Source organism: Halichoeres trimaculatus, unplaced genomic scaffold (assembly GCF_033239565.1).
Source record: "Halichoeres trimaculatus isolate MK-OKI-2021-1 unplaced genomic scaffold, fHalTri1.1 fHalTri1_scaffold_6, whole genome shotgun sequence".
Lineage (NCBI taxonomy): Eukaryota > Metazoa > Chordata > Actinopteri > Labriformes > Labridae > Halichoeres > Halichoeres trimaculatus.
In genome coordinates, this window is record NW_027437184.1 from 13,915,037 (window position 1) to 13,940,024 (window position 24,988).

Here is a 24,988-nt window from a genome sequence, read left to right on the forward strand (position 1 = left end):
TTTCAGGTGCTTAAAAAAATACTTTGAATAAATCAACAAATTAATGTATCCAAATCTGGAGTGAACCATGTCAATTGTTGTTGTTGTCTCTCGAACAAAAGGTCATGTGTCTTTAATGCTCTTGTCGGGTCCTTAGCCTCCGCAGACCTGAAGGGATAGCTCCTTGAAATCCTGGCCAGCAAACAAGATGGAATCAGACTCCTCACAATCTAATTTAATCCCAAGTCATGAGCTCTGTGCTACGTGTGTTGTCTCAGCCGTCCAATAGCAAAACAGTTTTAAGGGCTTAAGTGAGCGTCAGGCAGGGAAAGGATCCTGCTCTCCTCAGCTAAGGGAGTCCCGTTAGCAGGCTGTCAAGTGCCTACCTGAACACTGCTCAGGATATTTTCTTTTCATACACTGCAAATTCTTTTTGAAGTGTCTGTAGATTAAGTTTTATGTTACTGTCAGCCAAGGATAAGTGAGCCCATGGAAAGAACTTCAGGCAAAATGGACAACCCAGAGAGAAGAAGAACCAAATGGTGAGGCACCGATGTGTTTATTTATTGGATATGCTTGAGGCTGTTCATGAAGTACTCAGTACAGTTCAGATTCTGAAAAAGAACATGTGCTTCTCTTTTCTCAGTGTTCAAATTTCATGAATCTGAGGACTATATGACAAAGTGATCACAAAATAACCCCTTCAAGCATCTTTACAAATTTAATATGGTGTGGTGTACACTATGTGTGAGAAGTTTGAATGTGTTTTTGTGGATGTCAGGCTTAACTTTGTTGACAGATATTGCTCTTTGGATGTAGAATTTAGCTTCACTGTAATAAACAGTTGCTTCTATCATATTGAACACAAAAAATTACACAGCTTTACCTTGACTGTTTGTTTTTCCTACTCTTGTTACAAATGTATACAACATTTTTTCTCTCAGCCCTGAGTAGAAGTTTGATCAGAAATCTGTAAAAAGGCAAAGTGCACAAACTGCTTAACTGTAGAGGCCTTCCTTAGCGTTCACAGTTGCTGTAACTGTAACTTGATTTTTGAGTCAAGAGCTAAAATTTGGCTGTGAGTTCTGCTGGCATGTCACCATCAAATCTGTGCCGTTATTACAGAAAGTACTGGACCAACAACAACTAACAGTTTTGTTCTATTGTTACACAAGTGTTAGATGGACTTACTACAATGCCAAACTACAGTGTTAACTCACAGATCAGCCAATTGAAATCTGACTCTTCACTAAATTTTAGTTCTTTTTCTTGCTTTTTCACACTATAGTTTCTATATGTTACTGTTCAAGAATGACATGAGGACCCAAGCATGCCTGGCCAGTGTACAGTTAGTAATCAGAAAACGAGCAGACAGATAGACAGATGGAGAGAAGGAACACACGGCACCACGAAAGTGACTCACGTTCAATTGTATAATCAGGGTATATTAAAGGAAGGAACATCACACCCTCGTTGCAGCATGAGCCATGTGTACTGTTGCTTCACGGTTGTTGGAGACCTGCACATTCTTCAAACCCTCATGATCTGCAGTGTCCTGATACATAAGTAGATTATGCACCTTGGTTTGGAAGTAAAAGTGAGCTCCAATACTGTTGACATCTGTGGAACTGGGGCATTTCTTTTCAAATCAAGGCCCTTTCATTCAAGTTTCAGTAACAGTTAAAGCACAAAATAAATAAAATGTTAGCTCAGTATTTTTTAAGATGCTCACGTCAAAAGCCTGGGTAGTAAACAGAGATGAAGGGGAATTAATATGTGATTGCTTTATGGCACTGGGGCGGCTGTAGCTGAGTGGTAGAGTCGTTGCCTCTCATTTAGAAGATCAGGGGTTTGATTCCAGCTCCTGCTGTAGCATATCATGCTGAAGTGTCCTTCAGCAAGACACTGAATTAAATCAATCACTGCCACTGTTGGTCAGTGGTGTATGGATGGGTGTAAGTGTGATAGATAAGTGATAGACAAGACAAGCTGTAATGGAAAAAAAAAAAAAAAAAAAAAAAACTCTGCCATTAGTGTGTGTAAATGTGGTGTGGTGGATGACACCAGCAGTGTAAAGTGTTTCGAGTGGTCTGAGGGACTAGACCATTTACATTCATCGTGGTAACTTTGAGGATGACTCCAGAGGAATAAGATTACATACAGTAATACAAACTTAAATGATTATCAGACTGAATAAACTCTTAAGTATTACAACACCCTGTTCTTCTTGTTCTTACCAAATACTATCTCTTCATTGCAACTACATGCAAGAGGAATGACAACTATGTAGCCTTAGATTAGGTGAGAACGAGGCTATACACAGATTGTACCAGTGATAATATAATCTTAAAGTAACTGGAGTAGATTAATCATAACCTAAAATCTCTATAGTGTTCTTTCAGTATTGTGACACATCTTTTGGTTTTAGTATACGGGCTAGTGAAACGTTAGCTACTCTTGTGTTCCTAGGCCTGTCCGAAAGCACTATTGTGTAAAGACGCTGCACAGGTACATTCTGTGAATTATAAGGACCTGTACCTAATGAAAAAATGTATGTAAAAAAAAAAGAAAAAAAAAGGATGTTCCCTGTTTTGTGCTTTAATGCTGGCCATTTGCTTAAACAAGTCAGACAATGACTTGTGTATCAGGGAGAGCAGTATATTTATCCCAAATTCCTCACATCACCCTAGTGATGCAGATCAGTACAAACCTAATATAGCTTAATCATATTAACTCATTGTACTTTTGTAATCTGCTTTGTTGTCCGTAAACAGGCCTCAAACAGGAATATGGCCATCATTAATGTAATTAATTACACATGTGCTTTTCTGTTATTGCTTTGTAAGTGGTGCCTAAATACTTCCCCGAGATGATCCGTCTTAGAACATTTAAAAGTAATTCCATCACTGTAGTAATTATCCCAAACAGTAATTGTTGCTGCTAGTACTCGTTGGTGTTTGTGAGTGTGGGCACGAGAGAGTGGGGGAGGATGTGCCATGAAGACCGGTTTTTGTAAGCCGTGTGACTGACTTCATTTCCCAGAGTGCACCGCGCCCCATGATGTTCCCAACAGCTGACAGACGGTGAAAGCCTCTGCCAGATCTGTCGGTGGAAGAGAGAGTAACCTCTCGTCGCTAGCGTAGACGGACCGAAAACACAGGTCGAGCATTAGTGGATCTTGGAGCGCTCCACGGCCCGGGTGACCGCCGAGCATCTTGTTTTTGTAGAAAAATAATTTTTCGTTAGCATCCTGACTTGTCCACATTGGGAGCTGGGGACATTTGCTGTCAGCTAACTTCCACAATAGGTCGCTGCGTCGCTGGACTGCTGCATATGTTGTGTTCGAGCTTGACAGTTTGACTCCAGCCCTTCCAGCCGTGCCCAATGCTGAGGAATGGATAGAGTGTCTGCTAACGGTGGGAAGATGGTCGAGAGTGATGAGCAGCCGGAGAGGGATAGTGGTGGTGGCGGTGGCGGCAGCGGCGGTGGCGGTGGCGCAGCGATGGCCGCACTACATCAATGCGAACTCATCCAGAATATGATTGAAATCTCCATCTCCAGTTTACAGGGGCTACGGACCAAATGCGCCGCGTCCAACGACCTCACACAGCAAGAAATCCGCACTTTAGAGGTAATGAGCTTTGCAGATCCGCCTGAACCCTGTCCTGCAATAGAAAGCTTTGTAGTCAAATTGCGGAGTCATGAAGCCCAAACACTACGTCTGCCTTATATATAGGCTGAAATTGGCTGCAAGCAAAGTGTCCTAACAGAGTGCACATTTTGTCGCTTATGATAAAAAAAACTAGGTCGATGCATGAAGTTTAAAATGACTTAAAATTGTATTTAAGCTCTCCTCTGTGCTGGGAGCTTCATTTTTTCCCAAGACAACCCATAAACGATCGAGATATAAATGATTTCTGTGTGACCTCTTTCTCTAGGATGAAATATTAGTCAGGGGCCCCACGGATAGTTCATATCACCACGCTGTGCAGCTGAATCCAGTCTGGCCTAATGGCACACATTCAATAATCTGATGCTGCTATTATTTATGTTCCAGTGTCCTGGTCTTTGTACGGGATTTCGTGTATGCACAGGGCATGCAGTGCAAATACAAAACGTGAATGTACGACGTGTTCCCTGTGTTTATCCGTCACCCAAACGTCAGCAGTCAGGCAGGGTGGATGCACGCGCTGTTCCCTCTTGCATCTGGATGCAGATTCAGTTCAGGCGTGCTGGGATGACTTGACATTGCTGTGCGCAGGAGCCAGGGCTTTGTCGGGCCTCATCAGCATGCCCTACTATAGTAGAGGCAGTATTACAGAGAAGTCATGCCTGGGAGCATGCATGTATGCATCAGTAAGGGATGCATGTACTATTTTTCTCTAGAGATTGCTCTTCAGCTGCACATTTTAAACTACTCCTTTCAGGAAAATATTGGATACAGTGAGCCTTTTTTATGTTAAGTAAGTCTTGTTTCTGCATTTTTTTTCTATTTTAATCTTGCAGATAGAGTCCTGTGTGGTCTTTTCTGTCCCAGGCTTTCATGTTTCCACGCATGGGATGTTTACAGGCACATATTGTTTTTGTGAAATTCTCAGCTGCGAGGCGACTGAAGGAATCGTGTCATGGAAAGACCAGCTTTCATGTTGTTGTTAACAATGCCATGAGGGGACAACAGGCCCTACATCTGCTGAGGAGGGTGATGGGGAGAGGGGGCTGATCCTGTACATTTTGATAAGATAATGTAGGGCAAACAATGGAAAAGCACAAAGTCACTGCCTATAATTTGTAACCTGTAGAAAGTAAATTAATGTGTCTTTTGCCTGGGCTCCAGACAAGCAGACACTCTTGAGATATGATAGATGATAAATGGGCTTTCTGCTTCATGGTTTATTTAACCATTATACCTTGGATAAAAGGAATCTTCACTCCTGATTGGTTAAAGGCTATCAATTATCCATGTCTGTTTTATGTCTGTATAACTGAACACCCCAGGAACAATTGTGCTGTTGCCCCTATAAACTAATGTTCCAGAAAGCTCGAAGCATTTAGTTTCAGCCACACAGAGACACAATGAAGCCTGGCTCAACTGGTTTTCAAGTGACCTTCAGACTGGTCACTTTCCAACAAAGACTGTAGCTCTTAAAAGCAAGATATACTGTGGCTGTAATCCCTTTACTGTCAGATCATAGCTCCACTCAGAACACACTGTTTTACCTGTTTTAAAAAATCTCTTTGAGAGGGCTATATCAAAAAGTATGGCTTGCATGGAGTGGAGATATTACAGAGCAAGTGTGTGTGTGTTTTTTAGAGCAGCTTTTTTCTAATTTTCAGAATATTAATGTCTACAAATAATGTTGAAGCTCTGTAAGTTGCTGGCAGGCATCAAGTGCAAGTTGGCAGAGTGCTGTGTGAGAACAAATTTTCACAGGCTCAAGTACAGAAGCCCAGTATTAAATGAAAAATTCAAAGTATTAACTGAAATAGAAACCAGAATAGATCAGTCTGCATATTTGGAGATGTGTGTTTTAACCCAACACTGCTTTTGAAGGAAGGCTTGTACCACTTTTATTGTCTTTGGCAAAACAATATTCAGTCAGACATCATCTCAAACCTACCTAGATTCCTGAAATAATTTTTGCAGTGAAATATGAATCCAAATTTATGCCCTGCTCTTATGCAGGTACGGGCCCGCGTAATGTGTCAATGCATGGAACAGGACGTGATCTGGCAGAGTACTTCCTGAGGTATGCTGTCATGCCTCGGCATTGTTCTACATGACAATAGGCCAGCCGTGCCGGTCTCACATGTTTCTTGAAAGCCGTAAAAACTGATCTGAGATCTTTCTTCCTGTGGTCAGAGGCCATTATAAGGGGGATCCCTTATAGTCAGGAATACAAACAGTTGGTCTAGATTTTCTGCTGTGATGACGATTGCAGCCTCAAGATGTTACGTTTGACTGAGGTAATACTTTCTGCTGTACAGCGCTGTTATGGTATGTTTACACCTCTGTCATTCATCACAACTGAAAGAGTCTTACTATTGGTTTTGCAATGGCGGGTGTGACAGCTCAAGACAAAACTTTGAGGAAATTCCCCTTGAAATGTTGACGAACTGTCAGTCTCACAATGTGTCAGCAGGACTGATGACGTGTGCTATTATTTGTTTTATGTTTACTTTGAAGACCTTCGCCTGTGCCCAGGTGCACATTTTGCAGCACTGTTTGTACAGGTCCTTTTGGGGTTCAGTAAAGAACTAACTATCTATTTATTTATAGTTCATCCTTTTGCTGATTAGTTCCTCTTCCAAAATATTAATACAAACTTGAAAGAGATGTACCAGTCGTCGCTTTTTGATAAAATTAGGAATATCATACATGTTTAAAAAATCAGTTCTTCTCAGTTCACCTTTCAAACTACAGGTCAAGGAAGCCATGCAGGAAATACTCCTGAAAATGACAGCTCAAATGAACTTAGCTTGTAAAATTATCTCCTTTCTGCCTTTTGAACATTATGACATTGTATCCTGATATTTTAATGTACCCAAGCCTGCCTGCTCTCCAGGCGTCCTTGTCCCTGTGAGAGGACGACAGAGAGAGATTTTAGATCATCTTGTTAATTCTAGTCATAACATTTAACAAACAAGATCAAAATGTCAACGTTATAGCCAGGAAGCTTGGTCTTCATGTCTTGAGATAAGTTAAGCTGGCAGTGCCTCAATCAGCAATCTTACTTCCTATGTCTTTACTGGCACTCTGTTTTGAAACCACATTGCCAAAAGCGTGCACTTTCACTTCTCACTTTAGGGGTTCTTGAAATATCACTGACCACATGTTGAAATGATTTGGAATCAGCAGATCAGGGAGTTTGTCAGAGAATTTTTGCTTGCGCTATAGATCCTGGTTGGGATATACTTCATTTTTTCTACAGGCATTTTCAGGACATCCCAAAAAATCTGTGGTGGTGGCCAGAGTGCTCCTCGCCCCATTGACGTAGCCGTGATCTTTCAAATCAGGAAATCTCTCTGGTGTCAAACTCCTGTGTGTGTCCAGCTGATCACATGTAAACTCCTCAGCAGCAGAAGTAGCCCTGCATGCTGGATGTCATTACTACTGAAGCTCAAAGCCACTTTAATTCATGTGATGAATTTGAGTGAAGCGTGTGAGGTCAAAACAGTTGTCACACTTGTGGTGCAAATGCTCCCACATTGCACTGAAGTGCCATCCAGAGAGGCTCGAACTCGCTTTATACTCTCATCGAGAGAGCTTCATTATTCCACTTAAACTGTGTGTGTTTTTTCTGCCTTGCCAGTGAGAGGATAATGATACTAGCCTCTCAAATGGAGTGCTAACTGGTACTTCACTTTTCACATGTTAATCCCACTCAGTCTGGTCTCTGCCTCCCATGCTGCCTCCCAGATATTTCACACTAACTCTTAATGTATTTTAGGCTTCTGCACTGTTTCCACTCAGAAGGTCCGAAGAGTTTTGCTCATGAGCTGTGTTTTATATAATCTGAAACAAGTGTGAAATGTTGCTGGATATCTATTCATGCCTCTAAATCCCCACACAAAACACTTCACCATGCTATCTTTCTAATCACTGCACTCGGTAATGATCAGCAAACAGCAAAGCGTCACTCTGTTTTGTCTCCTCACGTTGATGGAGAGAGTTTGCTGTGCGCTCATGGTGCGAGCTGTTGTGGCTGCGTCTATATTTAGACATCTTTCTTCCTACGCATTTTCAGGGTTGGTTGTTAAATAAGAAAATCAAATGACGCGCAAAGAGCCTGTGCAAGAGGGGAGAGCAGGGAGGAAAGGGGAGGGGAGAATCAAAGCCAATCCGCTGGGCTGCCTCTGATGACATGACAACCGCTGCATATGTGCGTGTATGCATATGTGTATCTGTCGGAGGCCTCAGAGAAGACAATGGAGAATGTTGCTCACATGAAAGTATAGAGGAAACCCAGCTGTGTAGCAAAGCTGACCCCGTCTCTGTTTCCTTCTTGTATGGGTGGTGTAGTCAATAAGAATGATGTGGAAATTAGGCCTGTAGGACAGTGTAGGCAGGCCTTACGCTATTCTTAACTGGCTCAGGATGAGTTGCATTACATCCTGTAATTTTGAGGTTTGCTGTGCTTCTTTTGTGAAACTGTAGGTGGGTGGGGGGAGCTCGCCCTGCCACTAAATCATCAGGACTTAAGCAAGATGTGTTGCTGTTACAATCGCTGTAATTTGTAGTCCTCACAGATAAATGGCATTTTTCTATATATCTTTTTAATCAAAAAATGGTGCTTCGAAACATCTTGCTGCATATCTCAACCTACATTTGGGTTTTCTCCCTGTCATCATACCCCAAGTTGGGATGCTAGTCCTTTTAGGGATGCACGATATTATCGGCACAATATCGTATCGGCTGATAAAAGCTTAAAAACATGTTTATCGGTATTGGCAGATATGAAAATTTCTGCCGATAGGCACAGCCGATAAGATGCTATTCAGTTAGGATTATTATTTTCCATCTGAAAAATAAGCTCCTTAAATAAAATGTAGCACTTCATTTATTTGCACTGCAGAGCTCTGTGTCTGTCACCAGGTTGTTACGGTAGCTCTAAAATGATCAAATGCAACTTGGTTATGTTTAAAAATGCATTGTACATTTAAAGTTCATGTGATCTAAAGAAATTATTTTTCTGTATTTCAATACTGAATGTCTTGAGTTTGAAAAAATAATACATTTCTTATTTATGGTAAAATCAAATGTTTTTTGTCTTGTTTTATGTGTGTTTCTTAAACAAATAAGACCGTCACAATAAGAGTAACATATAAATGCCAGTACAGGATAGACTTAGCTTTCTTTACAGTGAAAAAAACAAACAAACTTGTGATTATCGGTATCGGTATCGGCCAAAAGGGGTCTTGATATATCGGCATATCGGCAAAAATCCAATATCGTGCATCCCTAAGTCCTTTAATATTTGGTAATCACGTTACTCATGTTTGGTTAATCAAGAAGTGGCTGAAGTCATAATGTAAAATGAATCAGCACAGAGGAGAAACCTTTCAAACCGTTACCAAAGAAGAAAGAAATGTTGGGTCTATGGGTTAATGCAAACACAATATTTTAGTAAAATTTCATGAATCAAAGCACATTGAAATGTGTAAAGTACAATGCAGAGTAAAGTAATTGGTCACTTCTAAGGAAAGACGAGGTGCCATGAGACAACTTTCATCACGAAGCATGATTAAGTGCTGTTGTTAAGTGCACAAAGGGCGCAGTCACACTGGCCATCCATACCATGATGTACTCAGGCATGATTGGCGACCCAGAGCACCATTCCCCAGCTTGCCAGTTCAGCCTGCAGTCACACTACATCAAGGGGTTCAGTTGGGATTGTTCCGATGTAGCACACATTTTGTGGCATTTCCACTGACTATTCCCAAACAGGTCGCCAAATTATTGACAGGTACCATCCCACTTTTGGGTACCCTTTTGTTGGGGTGCCGGACATATTGATCCGACCCCAGAAGGTTGAGCTACAACACTGGAGTCTGTTGATTTGTCAAGAGAATTGGCACTTACCATGCGTCAGCATCTGTATTTCTTATGGCGGCACACCGCCTTTTCAGAAACAAAGTTTCTAGCAAAGTAACAAAGAGCCACTTGGAAATCACAAAAAAGGCAAGTTGCAGGATGTTTCCATCATGGCTCTTTGTTTATTGTTTCACATTTTTCTTATTTGTTTGATTTATTAGCAGGGTACACTGTGTCTTGCTGCTGTGCCGTCAAGCTGTTACTTACCTGACATGGCTTTCGGCATTCAACGTACAAGCTGCCTACCAAGAGGGGGCAAGACTGGCTGTGGAAACGCAAACAGGATCAAGCTTTACCAAATTGTACCGATCCTGAAATGCATGGTGGAAAAAGTACTCAATATGAACCTGACTTAAACACGATTGCCTCTTGTACATATGTCATCATGTCATAATATGACTAAAGCAAGGCCGGCCTACGTCGCCAGGAAGGGTCTGTTTACAGGAATTGTTCTACCTTTAGAGTCTGCACATTGGACAACACAGAGAACATGACTATGACTTAAGTTACTTTTTGGCATATGTTAAGTAGTTTTGGTCTGACACAGCCCTCTCATACCCTGAACTGATCAATTATGCAAGACAGAGATTTTTGGAGGTCAGCAGTTCAGCGATCATACATCATGGATTCTACGTCATTTTCTTGTTGTGTATGCATGTTTGTGCTTGAGCATGAAGTATGTGCTGAAGCCCACTTCTCTGAAGCGAGCCAAAGCCAAGAAAGTTTACCATGCATGAGTACAGTACAGAGCGGTCACACTGGCCAAAGATTGAAGTGTGCTTGGGCATGGTATGAATAGCCAGTATGATCTCACCTTTTGTGCAAAATCTGCAGTAAGTGGAGCACTTATATCTTATAAATTTCACAGTTCAGCTTTCTGTGCATTGAGGGTTGCTGTTTTCTGACTGGAAGACTCATGCATTTAGATTTTCAGTCCTGAATGAGGACTGCACCATATGCGAGAACTTAATTTTGTTTGTGATACACTCACAATTCTGCACCTAAGTAAATGTTTCGTGCATTACTGTTTAGCCAAACAGAAGCCCAAACTAGCTGTTAGCTACCTTTAGCTTAGTTAGCATCAGTACGATTGTTCCTGCATGGTTAGGTAAATAAAGTGGAAGAAGGGAAGAAGAGGGGAAGTGTAGTTGACAAAAATCCTGATTCTGTTTTAGTGAAAACTAAGTAAATCACGTACCTTTTGCAGCTGGCAGAACAACAGAAATTGCAACTAATATTTCCACTTGCATTATCAAACCATCTTACCACACTGAGTTTATTATTTTCATCTCCTCGGTGGCCTGCTGGGAGCTCATTTTTGTATTTTTCCCACAGCATGTTTCACTCTGAGACATGTCAGACAGTAGATGACGTAAACTAGGCCAAGGTTCTGTTTTGTGTGTGTGTGTGTGTGTGTGTGTGTGTGTGTGTGTGTGTGTGTGTGTGTGTGTGTGTGTGTGTGTGTGTGTGTGTGTGTGTGTGTGTGTGTGTGTGTGTGTGTGTGTGTGTGTGTGTGTGCTGTGACTAACCTTGTACAACCTTACTACAGAGAGCTGGAGGCCATTCTATCTATCACCTCTTCAACACCCCCCCTCCCCTCTGGTTGCCCAGGGTAGGGGTCAACTTGCACTGGTGGTAACAATGATGGAGGAGGGGCGGTGGGCCATTGTCTGGGACTATCAACTGTGTAGCCCCCCACAACCACCCCCACCCTCTCTTTACCCCTTGCTGAAGTCCACGTGACCTGGCCAGTGTGTCCAGGGCTAGCTGACTACATTGTGTTTTTGTCTTTTCAAATTTTTTTCATTTTTTATGTGTAGCTGTAGTCCTGCACCACTTTGCACACTGTAGTTCACAACCATGTATTCAAGGTTGTCTTGAAAGCAGTGCTTGAGTGTACTTTTGATTTGCATCATGCTGATACTTTTGTAGCTATATCATCATCAAATATAAAGACACACAACTAAAGGTTTTGGGCCTAAAGGGAGCAAAAAGGTTCCTTGCTCACTCCTGTGTTTTGGCTGCACAGTAAAATCTCAAACTTGTTATTTTCTTTATATAAGTAAAACTTAATTAAAATTTGTTTTAATGGCTAGGAAAAATGTTTGCAGATTTTCTGTGGGCAAATTATGTTTTTTTATATACTTTTGTCTTCAAACCATGTTTTCTTTTTCAATTTTTAACATATTTTTGCATTATTAAACAGTTAGTGCACCTTAAACAGTATAATGAATAAAGGTAGTGTCTGTAACATTACTCTGAAACAGAGCTTTTGAGTCCATCATCATCGACAGGGGCCATATTGGAAATGTTGAACCCAAACTAGCTAGGTTAAAGTTTGGATGAGGTAAAAAAAAGATTTGCTAACAGCTACTGTGTGTGTGCCTCTCAATCAAGTTAGCCATGACCTTAAATTGGCAAAAGTTGAAGGTTAAATACTTAACTTAAAGAATGAGTTGTGAAAAAATTCACCCCCTGTACAGTGTGTGCACATAGAGGAATGAGCTATTTACACCCAGATGGCTTTGCAGCCAGCAGCTAGCCTCAAGCACTCTCAAAAAAATGCAGTTTTTAGCACTCCCACATGGACTTCATGTTTTCATATTTTTCTCCAGTTGCATTTGTCTCAACGATATTTAAGATCTTTCTCAAAATTGAGCTTGTTCACGAACCATTAATTCACTGCCCTTCTTCACTGAGCGTGTTCTCACAACATGAGATGTGTGCATTTTTAGTCTGAGGGAGAAATGTTTTGACCTTCCTGTGCAAATATCATTTTCTGGTGGAGAGCCTTGTTTCTGGGTTCTCAGATAGGCCGTGCTATCCTTGGCAGGTGCACCAAAGTGGCTGTGTCAGCAAGAGCCCTGAGAAAACAATTGGAGCAGTGGGATCTGCTCCTCGAGTCTGCTGTGTCAGGCAGGCCGCTGCTGGGACTCCTCTTTCTCTCCCTCTCCCTCTCCCTCCCTCTTTCTCTTTCTCTCTCTCTCTGTGGTCGCTGACACACAGGCTGTCACTCATGTCTTTGCAGCATTAGGCCGTTGCCATGGTGTTGTTTAGCTCTGCTGACAGGTGGGCTCTGATGCCATTTCTCCTCCCACCTACAGGCCACACGTCAAATGCTGCTCCCTCCACTCTGCACCAAAAATAATGTGCACTGGACTTGTTGTTGTATTTTGGTTTGTGGATGTGTGCTCACAGCTCAGACACACCTCAGAGGGAGGGTCAGAGGGTCTGTGTACCTGTGCAGCACCATCGACTTCACTCATTAGGAGCATAAAGGGTTAAGTCGAGGCTTTGCATGTGAGTGCAGGAGATAATTCTGCTCATGCTGTTGCTGCTGCTGCTGCTGCAGATATTGTTTGTGGTGACATTTGCATGTTGGGATGTATTGTGCCTGTGTTTCGCATGTATGGGAAAATCCCACTGAAATGTTGCTGACGACTCAGAAGAGGAGTTGCTAGGTAACCTGACGTCACAGCCCTGCACTGGTGTGTCGGGAGGTAAAGCAGGAGGCTAGCTCATTAGCCACATCATGTAAAGACCTCCCACTACTGAGCTCCAGGAACTCATACTTCACACTGTTTATGGGAGCTATCTTCAAAGTCTGCAGTGCTTTAGTTCTGTATTTTTCTCATTAATATGATGTTTGTTCATGAAGCTTAGCCACTGCTTTGTGTGCATGTTGTCTCCCTGTATGTTTGCATATAAGGAACATGTGTCTTGTCTCCCTCTGTCATCCATACAAGAAGCAGCTACTTTAACTGTCTGGGCCTGGGGTTAAATGCAAGGATCTGACTCTACAGATGTTTTTGGGAACAGAAGAACCCTTTAATGTTTGACTGTTTGGAAGAAGTGTTTGTTTTACGCTGGCATTAGCATGTCGGACCAGTGTGTTTGCATTTAGGGTGTGTATGTTTCCATTAGGGCGTCAACTTTTTGCTTCTATGACAACTCCTCGCTTCAAGTCTTGGAAACTTTTTATTGGTTTGCATTTAATAATGCATGCCATTTAACTATCTCCTAATACTACTCTGCAACTGATTGACGAGTAATTTCAGAGCTAAAAAGCTGCAGACACTCAGAGCATTCACATCCTCTCTCTATCACTCCTCTTTCATCTCTACAGCCCTCAGTGGAGTAGCTTTTGTTAGCTCCCACGAAGCAGCCTTTTAACATCCCAAGGCCACACTTTTCTGAGAGCAAGTGGTTGTATGAGTGTCTGTCTGGCTGGCGAGTGGATGTGTTAGGGAGAAGGTTGAATGAGCAGAGAAAAGACACACGCTCGCCATTGTTGCTCAAGCACCAGAGAGGTGCGCGGCGGGGTCGAGAGCTAGCTGGTGTCGCGCGGCTCATCTGAAGGTGCTGCCTGCTGTAATAGACTCTTACAGATAGACTGCGAGATAAGAAGACACACTATACGGATGCACTGAGCTCCACAACGCGGGCTTCTGCAAACTAATACCATGGTGTTCATTGTAATACTTACTCACAGGACCACTGCACTTGACATTGGCTCGGGAAGCGTTGGGGTAAAGTCTCCTTGCTTTATGTGTTGTTGAATATTTAAGTGATCTGAGGCGGTGACAGGTCTGGCTTTTGAGGCTTTGGGTTGTTCTGGTAACTGATGCTCCCGCTGTCATGAGACACTCCAGCGAGGGCTTCACTTTAGTCATTGATGTGCTGATGAGCAGATGCAATCATTTAAAGCCAACGGAAACCCAAAGCCACAACAGCTTTCTTACTTTGTAATAATATAGCTCCAACAAACAGAATAGATCCATCACTTTATCACTTGAAGAACAAATGGAGGCAGCTCAGCTAACTCAACTATCAGACTACTGTTGTGTGTAACAACAAGTAAATATGAATCAAAACAGAAAAAAACAAAGCAGCAAAGTGAGCTGTTTTTTGATCTTGATCTCTGATAGTTTTTTTTTGTGACACTTTGAATTTATTTCCATTTTTTCCTTTAGGTACAAACAGAGAAAAACAAAACACAAAACATCAACACCATTGCCAGACTTTGTAATATCCAGAGTTCCAGATAAGTTCCACAGTCAGGTTTTGCACCGTAGATTTGTAAACCTTAGGTTTGACTTAAGATGTAAGTTAATAACGTTTTCAGCAGTATGAAGGGGAGTAGCAACCTCACACATCCTTTATTCCAATTATACAAAAAGTATAGTGTCCATTTTCCTAAATCATTTCCTATACATGGGACAAGAAGTGGAATTTCAAAAAAAAGATAAAACTCGAAAAGTAACCAACTGATCTTGATGAAATTTTTAGGAAATGTTCAGAATGAGATAAGGAAGAAGTGTTTAAATTTTCAAGGTGATCCAGATCACCATCTGGGTCCAGGATTTCTTTAAAGGATTCTTTATCATTGTGAGATTAGGGCCGTTTTCATCTAAGTAAACGGTAAATGGTTGGATTGCTTTGCAAAACAATACAAGACAAGGCCACCATAATTTCTGACAGATGTAAAAGTATGATCCAGATCCTGTCAATATTCTGGAAACTAAGATCCGGAATATGAAACGTGTACTGGGTCATAATTTTCAATACTGTCAGGTAACAAATTATCATACAAGCATGCAACTAACAGCAAATCGTAGTAGATAGTCTGCTGAAAGGGAGTATAACATTAAAGTAGGACTAAAGTATTGCGTGACAATCACAATATGCTTGGTCGAGGTCTGTGCTCTCTGAGTGCTTTTCTAGTTTTTAAGTATACATTCACTTTATTTTTTAAGGATGCTTTCTCAGACTTAATTTTGACGTCACATCTACAGCTCAAACCCTGGATGAAATGCAGTAACTATGAGCTTGTTAACACAACCTTGCCATGTACTAGCACTCCTCAGAAATGTGTTTGATTTTGATAATAATCCAGTGAACAGTAACTCTGAAACTGCCTTAAAGGTTGGCTGCTCATATGGGACTTTCTACTGTCATTACGTCACTAAGCTGCTTCCCCTGTTCCACTTGCGCTTGTTTGCTGTGCCAGCAGTGCAGATGCTCTCATTAGATGACCGGCTCATTGTTCCTCTGTATGATAATAGCTGCTCATATCTAATTAACTGTCTTGTGCACTGGAGGCAGTGGAAAATTAAGTTAAACAAACATTGAAATCACATATACTGCAGGTACATTGAGTCCAGAATGGGAAAAACTGTGCGACAATGTGGTAATTTTAGCATCATGTTAACCTTGATTGTACCTTTCAGTCCGGATAAACGTCAAAAAGTTGTCATTATTATCAAGGTTATTGCTCCAAATGACACATTATAGGTAGTGACATGTCATTTATAAGAAAACAGAGGTGTGTCGGATATCTTAGCTCCTAGCAGGCCTTCACTCTCCCCTCTAACCTGCTCCTCCCCTCTGAGCTATGTTCTCTGTTGCTCCCTGCAGGTGAAGCTGATGAAATACATCTGTAAACAGCTGCAGTGCAAGCAGAAAGTGCCAGAGACAGAGAGGCCCGAGGCCTTGGACAGCTACCCACATTTAAAAGACTGGCTACGCACCATCAACCTGCGACCAGAGCTCATCGAGGTAAGTCATGCTGCTTGCTCTCTCCTTCTGCAGCGTGGGTGATTGTGTCTGGATCCTATTTCTGTGGATTTGGTATGAGTGCACTGTGTCCCCTTTTCACATGTGCATGAAAAATACTTGAGTTGTGACTATAAGATATCACAAGAGAGGAAAAGCCCCTTTTTAGGCTTCAAACAGTAGCATTTGAACTCATTAGTTTAATAAAAAAATATTTTTTTTTCCCCTAGTTTTTTCAAATCAACATACACAAGCAGTTTCTGCTAGACTAATATGGAGAGAGAAAGAGACAGAGAGACTAACATGCCCTTCTTTAGACAAACTTCTTGTGGTTGCATAAAAATCTGGTTCCCAGCTTGGTGCAATTTATATCTTTGTGCCATGTACGTGAGAGTGGAGGAAGCCTTTTTATACAAGTGTGTGAGGAATTTCTCGAAATAGATATTTGTTGAAGCCTTACCAGATCTCAAGAAATCTCTTACCTGGAGTCAGTTGCTTTAAAAACACATACGCTTTATTTAATTTTTGATTTCCCTTTTTTATTTTATTATACAACCCAAGACACAGATTCTAACAGTCAACTCTGATCTGTGAGGAGGAGCTAGTGGCTTGTTTTAGAGTGTGTGTTTGAAGATGTTGAGTTGAATGACACCAGAATCAGGACTGTAGTGTATCGTGTTGCCCTGTGGTGGCCCTATTAGAGGTGACTAGCAAATAGAGAGCCTAAGTCACTCCTACATGTGCAACAAAAATAATACAACAATATTGTGTATAATGACAAAAAAAAAAAAAATTAAACTAGACATGCACTGAGCGATCGGTGCCAATTTCCTTAATTTTGCGGGATTGGTGATCTTTATATGAAACTGATCTTATATACCTCCGGGAAGGTCTGACAGCCAGCCATTGTTTCGTTTTGCTCTGAGACCTAAATCTCAGGACACTTTATTGGTTGTTTAAGTTAAAACATAAAGGTTTTAGTAGAGCTGAAACGATTCCTCGAATGATTCGAGGTACTCGATTACAAAAAATACTCAAATAATTTTCTCCGCCTCGAGGAATCGTTTAATTTTAAAAAAGATCAAAGAGTGGTATTTCAAATAGAGCTGAGGCCATATTAAGAGAGTTTTCAGACCCCTCAAGCTACCTCTTATACAAAATAGCAACTAGCAACAAATCTAGCTTCTTTTCTAGAGTTTGGAGACTAATGGGTCATTCTACGAAACGGGTGCCATTTGGGTCTGCAACGTTTGATGAGATATACAAGGCACAAAAAATGTGTCAAAGTGTGTTTACAGATTTTGGAGCTACCAAAGGAAGTGCTCTTATTGACATGCTGTATCAGAAAATTCTATTTCTTGAAGAGAGAATTTTTCATTTGAAAAATAACTGCTCTTTAACTAAACAAATATGTATTTTATCCGATTACTCGATTAATCGATGGGATTTTCAGCAGAATACTCGAATACTAAAATATTTGATAGCTGCAGCCCTAGATTTTAGTGTTTCAATGTATTTTTCAATAATTGTCAATAAAATACGATTGGAACAGTGAAGGTATATGCTGTCAGTTATAAAAGATAAAAAATAAAAATCGATATCGTCCCAAATCGGTATCGACAGGTCAGGCTTTCTGAAGATCGGTGATTGGCCAGAAAATTGTGATCTGTGCACCCCTTTTAAAAACCCAAATGCCTTTTTGTTCCTGCTACTTGTGATAATGAGGAAACTAATCCCTGTGCTGTTTACAGTGCTCAAACAGTTTGTTTGAGAACCACTCTTAAATCTTTAATTGCATTTACAAAATATTCTAATGCCTTTGCAAACACGGGGTACAGTGTTTCTTCGCAGGCTTGATGTAGTTGTCATTCCACTACATGTTCTGTTTTGGCAAATTTAGTGGTAGTTTCCTCTCCTTCCACTGGCTGCCCTTCCTGTGCTGCTCTGCACTCTTGTAATCCCCCTCAGCTTCTGTATGTTTTCATGTGTTTCTTGTCTGTTTGTGTTTTTGCTGCCCTCACTGTAACCTGCTTATTTTACATGTTAGTCTTTAATATGTCCCAAGTTTGTGCTTGCTTTCATTTTCTCCCCCTGTCTTTGTTCCATATCTTGTTATGTGTCTTCTGTTTAGTCTTATCTTTCATGGCCGGTGCTGTGTTTGCTTTTTTTAGATTAAAGCTCACGACTTTCCCTTCACAGGATTCAGCTTTGTTCCTGTGGTTTTAAAAGCGTAGTAGAAGCGCTCATTTACATGTCCTGTCCAGCAGGGATTTCCCAAAGCATGTAGCTCCATTATGGCGTAATGATGACCCATTTAGATCAAAGACTAATAGATTGAGATTTCAGCAGTGCATGTCCCCAGTCTTTACTGTGAGGGCTGGATTATGTAACATGTGATCCAAAAAACATTACAATGATTTCATGTAGTATTTCTTTTTGTCGTGTTTTTGTTGTTGTTTTAAATCTGGAATCCAATCTCTCCCTGCTCCCATGATGCAACTGACATTGAGCTATTACATAATGTTATTCCTGCATGTTGATGCCATGTTGGCCAGATTCCTAAACGACCATGTGTGCCTTTCCATGAACTAATTAACTTTGTCTGTGGCTCAACTAATTTACCTTACCTGGATTAACCTGGACTCACCGTGAGAGGTTGCAAAGAATTTTGAGCCAGGAAAACAGTACACAAGATATTCTCTTTACTTCTTTGAAAGGCTTCAAATTCTTATTTTTTTACCAATCTGAATGAAAACAAAAAATGTAGACGCATTTGGTTTTGCATGCATAGTTCTCAGTGTGCATGTTTTTACTAATTTAACAGCCCTGTGTTTCACAAAATTTCCTTGATGTTCTTTGCAGACTCACTATCATTGTGTTAGTAAAGCTCTGCACAGATACACAGCACCTCAGACTCACATTACTGTATCAAGAAGGCCTCAGTACAGCAATAACATGTGCAAGCTATGCTGTTCATGATGCTAAAATTGTAATGTTATAATGAGTGAGTGGGCGGGAGGGGAGCTGAGAGCCCACAGCCACTTTCAAATATCACATCACTCACCCTTACCCATGTGCTTCTGTCTGCATGAACGTGTGTGTGTGTTGTGTGTGTGTGTGTGTGTGTGTGTGTGTGTGTGTGTGTGTGTGTGTGTGTGTGTGTGTGTGTGTGTGTGTGTGTGTGTGTGTGTCTCCTTTTGCTTACAGTGTACACACGAGTGTGGGAGGTTGGCCTAGTTTTCTGATCAGTGCTTGCCCTCTCATAGCAAGGGTTTTAACCTGACTGATAAGCATTTGCGTACTTCCCATGTCACAAAAACATCCCAAAATCACCAGACTATCTCCTGTTTCCCTTGGCCTTGCACAAACTGTTTGTGCTCCTCAGTCTTTCTCACTAAGCACTGAATAAGAAGAAGTAAATCAGGCCTGTGAGTTTGTGTACATCAGCTCTTTTTGATTTTGTAAAGTTTGACTTTTTAAAGCCACTCATTTTTAGCTTCTTTTTTAATATTCATCCTCTTTAAGGTTGAAGTGTTGTAGATCTTTACTGTCTACTAATTGGAATCAAGAGGGCTTACATCATGATCATATTTCCAACAAGCTTAATAAAAAATGCAGATTTTTCATTCTTTTGGTATTTGTTAAGGTTCAAGCTTGAGTCAAGCAGTTATGACACTACAGTTGCAGAATTAAAATAAAAAATCTGCATGAGCTGCTGGTCTGAAAATGATGAAAGTTAAATGCTGTGTCAGTTAGCTGTCAAAGTGTCAGGCACCAGATTGCCAAAAAAGGCTGGCTCCATCTTTTTTGTTTTTAACAAAGAAGATACAGCTTTTTATTTATTTATTTTTTAGTTTATTTGTACATTTAAAGAGAAAAAGCATATCAATGAACATTTCAACCCAGCATTCATGTAAAGATGCCAGTTAGCCGTAGGGCTAATTTTCATCCAGGGCATAATTTTCTTTAAAGTCTTTGGATTGTTCAAATCATATCAAACTTTATTTGGAAAGTGCTTTTCATACAAAAAAATGTAACACAAAGTGCTTTACAGTCCAATTAACAAAAATCACACATGTCCGTCAGCCCAACGACCCTCTGCCCACACAACTTTACAACCAAGTCAACACACACACTCAATCACACACGTAAATGAGGCTGAGTACATTCTTATCAGAAGTAATTGAAATGCATCACTTTGTTCACTGTGATTTTTTTTCTTAGACTGTTTTTGAGTATTTATAAAAAGCAAACAGTGATTAAAAAAAAATACAGCTAGTTTTTTAGCTTGATTATGCTGCATGTTTTTCTGTTGCTACAAAATAGCCGAGGCTTGATTTATCTCCACTTTTTTGGTCTTTCTTAATGGCTGGTGCATAGAAGAATTTAGAATATTGTGAAAAAGTACAATAATCAGTTATCACAGAAAGTGGAAATAATATGTTCTGAACTCATTACATGACAAAAAGAAAAATGGTTCATTTATTCATTTAGAGTCTGAGTTTTTTTTTTTTTTTCCAAACAGAATAAATACAGTGTATCTTGGATCTACTAGAACACATTCAACCTGAATCATGAGGAAACTGTTGACTTGACAGTTGTCCAGAGACTCAACCACAGAAGGTCACTGCTGAAAAGACTGGCTGTACTCAGAGGCCTGTGTCGAATCAGATTAATGCAAAGTGGACTGAAAGGGAATAGTGTGGTAGGAAAAGGTGCACAAGCAGCAGGGATGACCACAGCTTTGAGAGGATTGTCAAGAAAACATGATTCAAGAGCTGGAAGAGCTTCACAAGGAGTGGACTGAGGCTGGTGTCAGAGCTTTAGGAACAACCACACGCAGTCGTCAGGTCTGGTTCAGGAAAGTAGCTGCAAGTGTTGGATTCCTGGTATCAGTCAGCTCCTGCACCAGAGAAATGTCAAAAGTATCTTACCTGGTCTTAAGAAAGACCAGAGAACTGGTCCGTTGTGCAAAATAGATGAAATTAAAATTTACATCTCAATTAGAAATCAAGATCCTAGAGTGAGAGCCACATAATGTTAACTGTTGGAGCCCAGCGGGAAGTTTCTGCAGTCTGTGATCATTTTGGTCACCATGGGTGCGTCTCAATGCGTTAACTTTGTGCTTCCTCCGTCCTATCTCCTCCGTGACACCGGAAGTACTTTCCCAGGCGCCATTTTAAAGACTGTCCCAAAGCGATAATTGCGCTCAGAGGAGAGAGGAGAGAGGATGGAGGAGACTTATCAGAGGAGCTATGATCGAGGTGACACGAGAGCCGGCTTTGTGGAAGTCTTTTCACTGACAGACACGCCCCCATATGGAGTATCACTCTCTGATTGGATGCTGCAGAGGCTCAGACTTCACATGAAACTTTACAAACAGAACAGAGTTTAATGAGAGAAAAGACGAGCTGAAATAGGCACAGAGGATTGTTCAGAAACTGATCATAAATCTGGTAATTAAGTGTTCGCTGTGAGTTTAAAGCACAAAACACTGAATACAACCATTATCAAATCAATATAACAGAGGATTAATACAGAAAACAGACTGATTAATAATATCTTCCTGAGAAACAATAAGGTGGGTCATATTAATAAGCTTCAGAGTTCACGATCAGATGGGCTCAAGATAAAGGCTAAATATTTCATAAATTATCTCACGCATTTTACTGGAAAAGTGATCCATGAGTTTCTAAACAGCACTCAGAATAAACAGAGAGCAGGTTTTGTTCATAGTAACGTGTGTGTTTAACTGGTTAAAGGAACAGACAAATCTCTGTTACTGTTTCTGTTTGATCCGAGTTATTACAGCGCACATGCCCAGACGCACAAACAGCTGTTAGAGCTGACTGACAGATGATCCAGAGGTGATCATCTGATGCCGTCATCACTGAAACATGTTGCTTCATGTGACGCTCCGAGGGAGAGGATGTCCCATTGCTCTAAAAACGGATCCCCTCCACCCTCTCTCCTCTCTTCATTTCCTCGCGTCTCTCCCATGCATCTCTGGTGGGAGGGACTAAGACACAAGTGAACGACGCATATGGAGGAAGGAAGGATGTAACTTTGGAGCTTTGAGATGCACCCCATGTCGTCTGCTGGTGTCGGTCCGTTATGTTTCATCAAATCCAAAGTCGACACACGCGTCCACTTTACACTTCCCTCTCCTAAAAGGCTTGATAAGGACTTCCTTTTCCAATAAGACTTGTTACCTGCCCACAGTGCCAAAACTATCACCGAGTCATCTTCTGACTGGTATTCTTGTGCTTGATTGGTCAGTCAGCTCACCTGACCTGAACTTCATTGAGAATCTGTGGGGTGCTAATCAAGAGGAAGATGGGGAATAAAAACAGTCAAGCTGGGGGCTGCTTTCAGAGCAACCCTAAACTTGATAACACCTCAGTCATGCCACAATCTGGTTGCCTCAATTTAACGCCATAAGGACGCAGGAATTCATGGTAATGGATTACAAACCAAGTACTGAGTATATAAAAAAACTTTTCAGAACTTAGACATTTCTGTTTTTCATGTCATTATTTTAATCTTGGGAAATACTCTTTTTCATTTACTTCAAGACCACTATAACCAAAACCAAAACAAAGAGGGCTTCAGTAAATTTTAAAATATCCTCAGCTCAGTCGTTTCAAATATTGTCTTTTTATGTAAAGTGTTGTTACATTTGATCACACAGACACATACATGGACAGTATCAGCCCAAATCAAGCTTGCTTACATTGTAGTAAATCGTAGAAGTCCTGTATCTGTGAGTTTTTCTGCTACTTTCTATTTTTGTAGCTCGGCACTTACCCAGTCTTCTCCCACTCTGATACTAAAAGATTCTACACAATGTTTGTACCCACTCTACAAAGTTTCTTTCACCTCTGTACAGTGACCGCTATATTTAAGACTGTACTCTGCTGCAACCATTGAAGAGAGATGTGCTGGTAGTCAGTAAACTATTCAAGCATCCAAGTAAATTGAACAGTATCCTGGTGATGTTAAATTGTTGTTCAAATATGATTGAAAAAGTCTCCCTCTTGACTGCAACATGACCTGAGAGTCTTTGTACTTGGTTTTCAATTTCTTTTAATTTCCCCTCAGTTTTTAGGCCCTTAGTCCAGCTCTTTAATTTTTTCTCCTGTTCAACTCCTATGCACGAGCATATAGAGATTACTGTAGAGCTGTATGTGCATTTATATCCCTGATGGAAGAAGTCATATGTGAAATGCTACAAACAAACAGGATTGCTCTGACTTCCAGGAACAGTGTAAAGTCAGAGGTTGTATGACCTACTTATTATCTTACCATGCTGCCCTTTTAATGCTGACTTATATCAGACAATAGTGACGACACCACTTCAGTGTTAAAAGCTTTTTGTCTTGTTTACAAGAACAAATCCCATGCTCTCTCTTGTGATGTAGGTGCAAGCATTTTCATCATTTATGCACTACTAAATTAAGGGTTCACAATGAAGGCTAAGTAGAATTTAATTCCCGAGTATTCATCATCAACCTGATTCCACTGTATACTTTTCAAACAGTTTAGTCTTTTACAGTGTTTAATTTCCCTGATTGTTTTCCTTCTCTTTGTGTATGAATAGGGTTTTTTTTCATTTTTTTCATTATTATTTGTATAAGTTGTAGTTGATAGTTTTGTCATCTAACTCTTTTTCTCTTTTTCTTCTTCTCTTTCATCTCCTTCTTCTTCTCCTCCGTCTCTTCCTTCTGTTTTGCTCCTTTGCAGGCCGTAGCAGCAAAGTTATCTCTGGATGCCTTACTGCAGATGACAGGTGCTCAGGTGAGGGACACAATGCGAAGACTCGGCTCCAGTTCAGAGGAATGTGCCAGGCTCAGTGCTGCCCTCTCCTGTCTCAAGAGTGCAACTGAATCAGGTTTGTTTATCAGAGCATTCATGGTTAAGTGTGTGCCACAGTTATCCTCCTGGAGTTGTAAACTGACAGTGTATGTGTCTGTGCTGTTTCCAGGAGGGGAGATGAGGGACGATGGCAGCACATGGCTGTCTGAGCCCACAAGGAGGGATAGCGGCTCTCTACTGACCGCAGAGCAGCTATCAAACCTGGGGACTCCTCTCCGCGCTCACAGCCCCTCACCTCTTGCCCGCCCATCCACTATCCACTCCACCCCGTCCACTCCGTGTGCCACCTTTCCTCACCCTCGCTCAGGCTCCATGTCGGCAGCACCCACACCTGACTCACACAGCGAAAGCCCCCTCACGGATCCATTCCCGATGTCCTTCGCCCGCACAGCCCGGCTTCACGGACACACTTCTACCCCACCCATAACCCCACCCTCAAAGAGGCGTCACAGACTGAAGCCCCCCTGCACACCTCCGCCTCCATCCCGCAAAGTGCTGCATCTACTGCCCAACATTACCCTGACACGCAGCAAAAGCCATGAGTCTCAGCTGGGCAACCGCATCGAAGACCCTCCTACCAACAAGTAGGTGCTCAGAGAGAAGTTTGGTCTCACATACTGTGACAGAATTCACTTTGTGCAGAGATTTTCATAAGTGGGTCAGATGGCAAGTGCACAGGAATCTCCAGATTACATTTTTAGTATAGAAGGTTTCAGCTTTTGGTTTTCTTAAGTATAAGTTCTAGGGCACTGAGGGGTGAAGAGGGAACCTTATGGTAAAAGCACTACTTATATAAAAATATGTCTGTATATATTCACACAAACAAAAAGCTGGTACAAACACAGATTCCATAACAATTTCCATAACAAGAGACTTTTCTAATTTGAGGTTGAGAAAACAACTGTTGGTGCACAAATTTAATTTTAGATATGACCAAATTGTAAATATTCGTACCAACAGGCCCAGAGCACAGCAACATTTAACAAT

General features: G+C 41.1%; 1 protein-coding gene across 2 annotated transcripts in view; it reads left to right on the forward strand.

Moving 5' to 3' along the window:
- The first annotated feature begins 3,044 nt into the window (after positions 1-3,044).
- ksr1a (kinase suppressor of ras 1a) overlaps positions 3,045-24,988 on the forward strand; it is a 36,136-nt gene continuing 14,192 nt past the window's right edge. For both annotated transcript variants that reach the window (XM_074673002.1, XM_074673003.1), the window contains exons 1-4: positions 3,045-3,610; positions 15,989-16,129; positions 23,870-24,017; positions 24,111-24,585. In XM_074673002.1, coding sequence (XP_074529103.1) covers positions 3,374-3,610; positions 15,989-16,129; positions 23,870-24,017; positions 24,111-24,585 — 1,001 coding nt within the window. In that variant the 5' untranslated portion in view covers positions 3,045-3,373. The remainder of the gene's footprint in view (positions 3,611-15,988; positions 16,130-23,869; positions 24,018-24,110; positions 24,586-24,988) is intronic.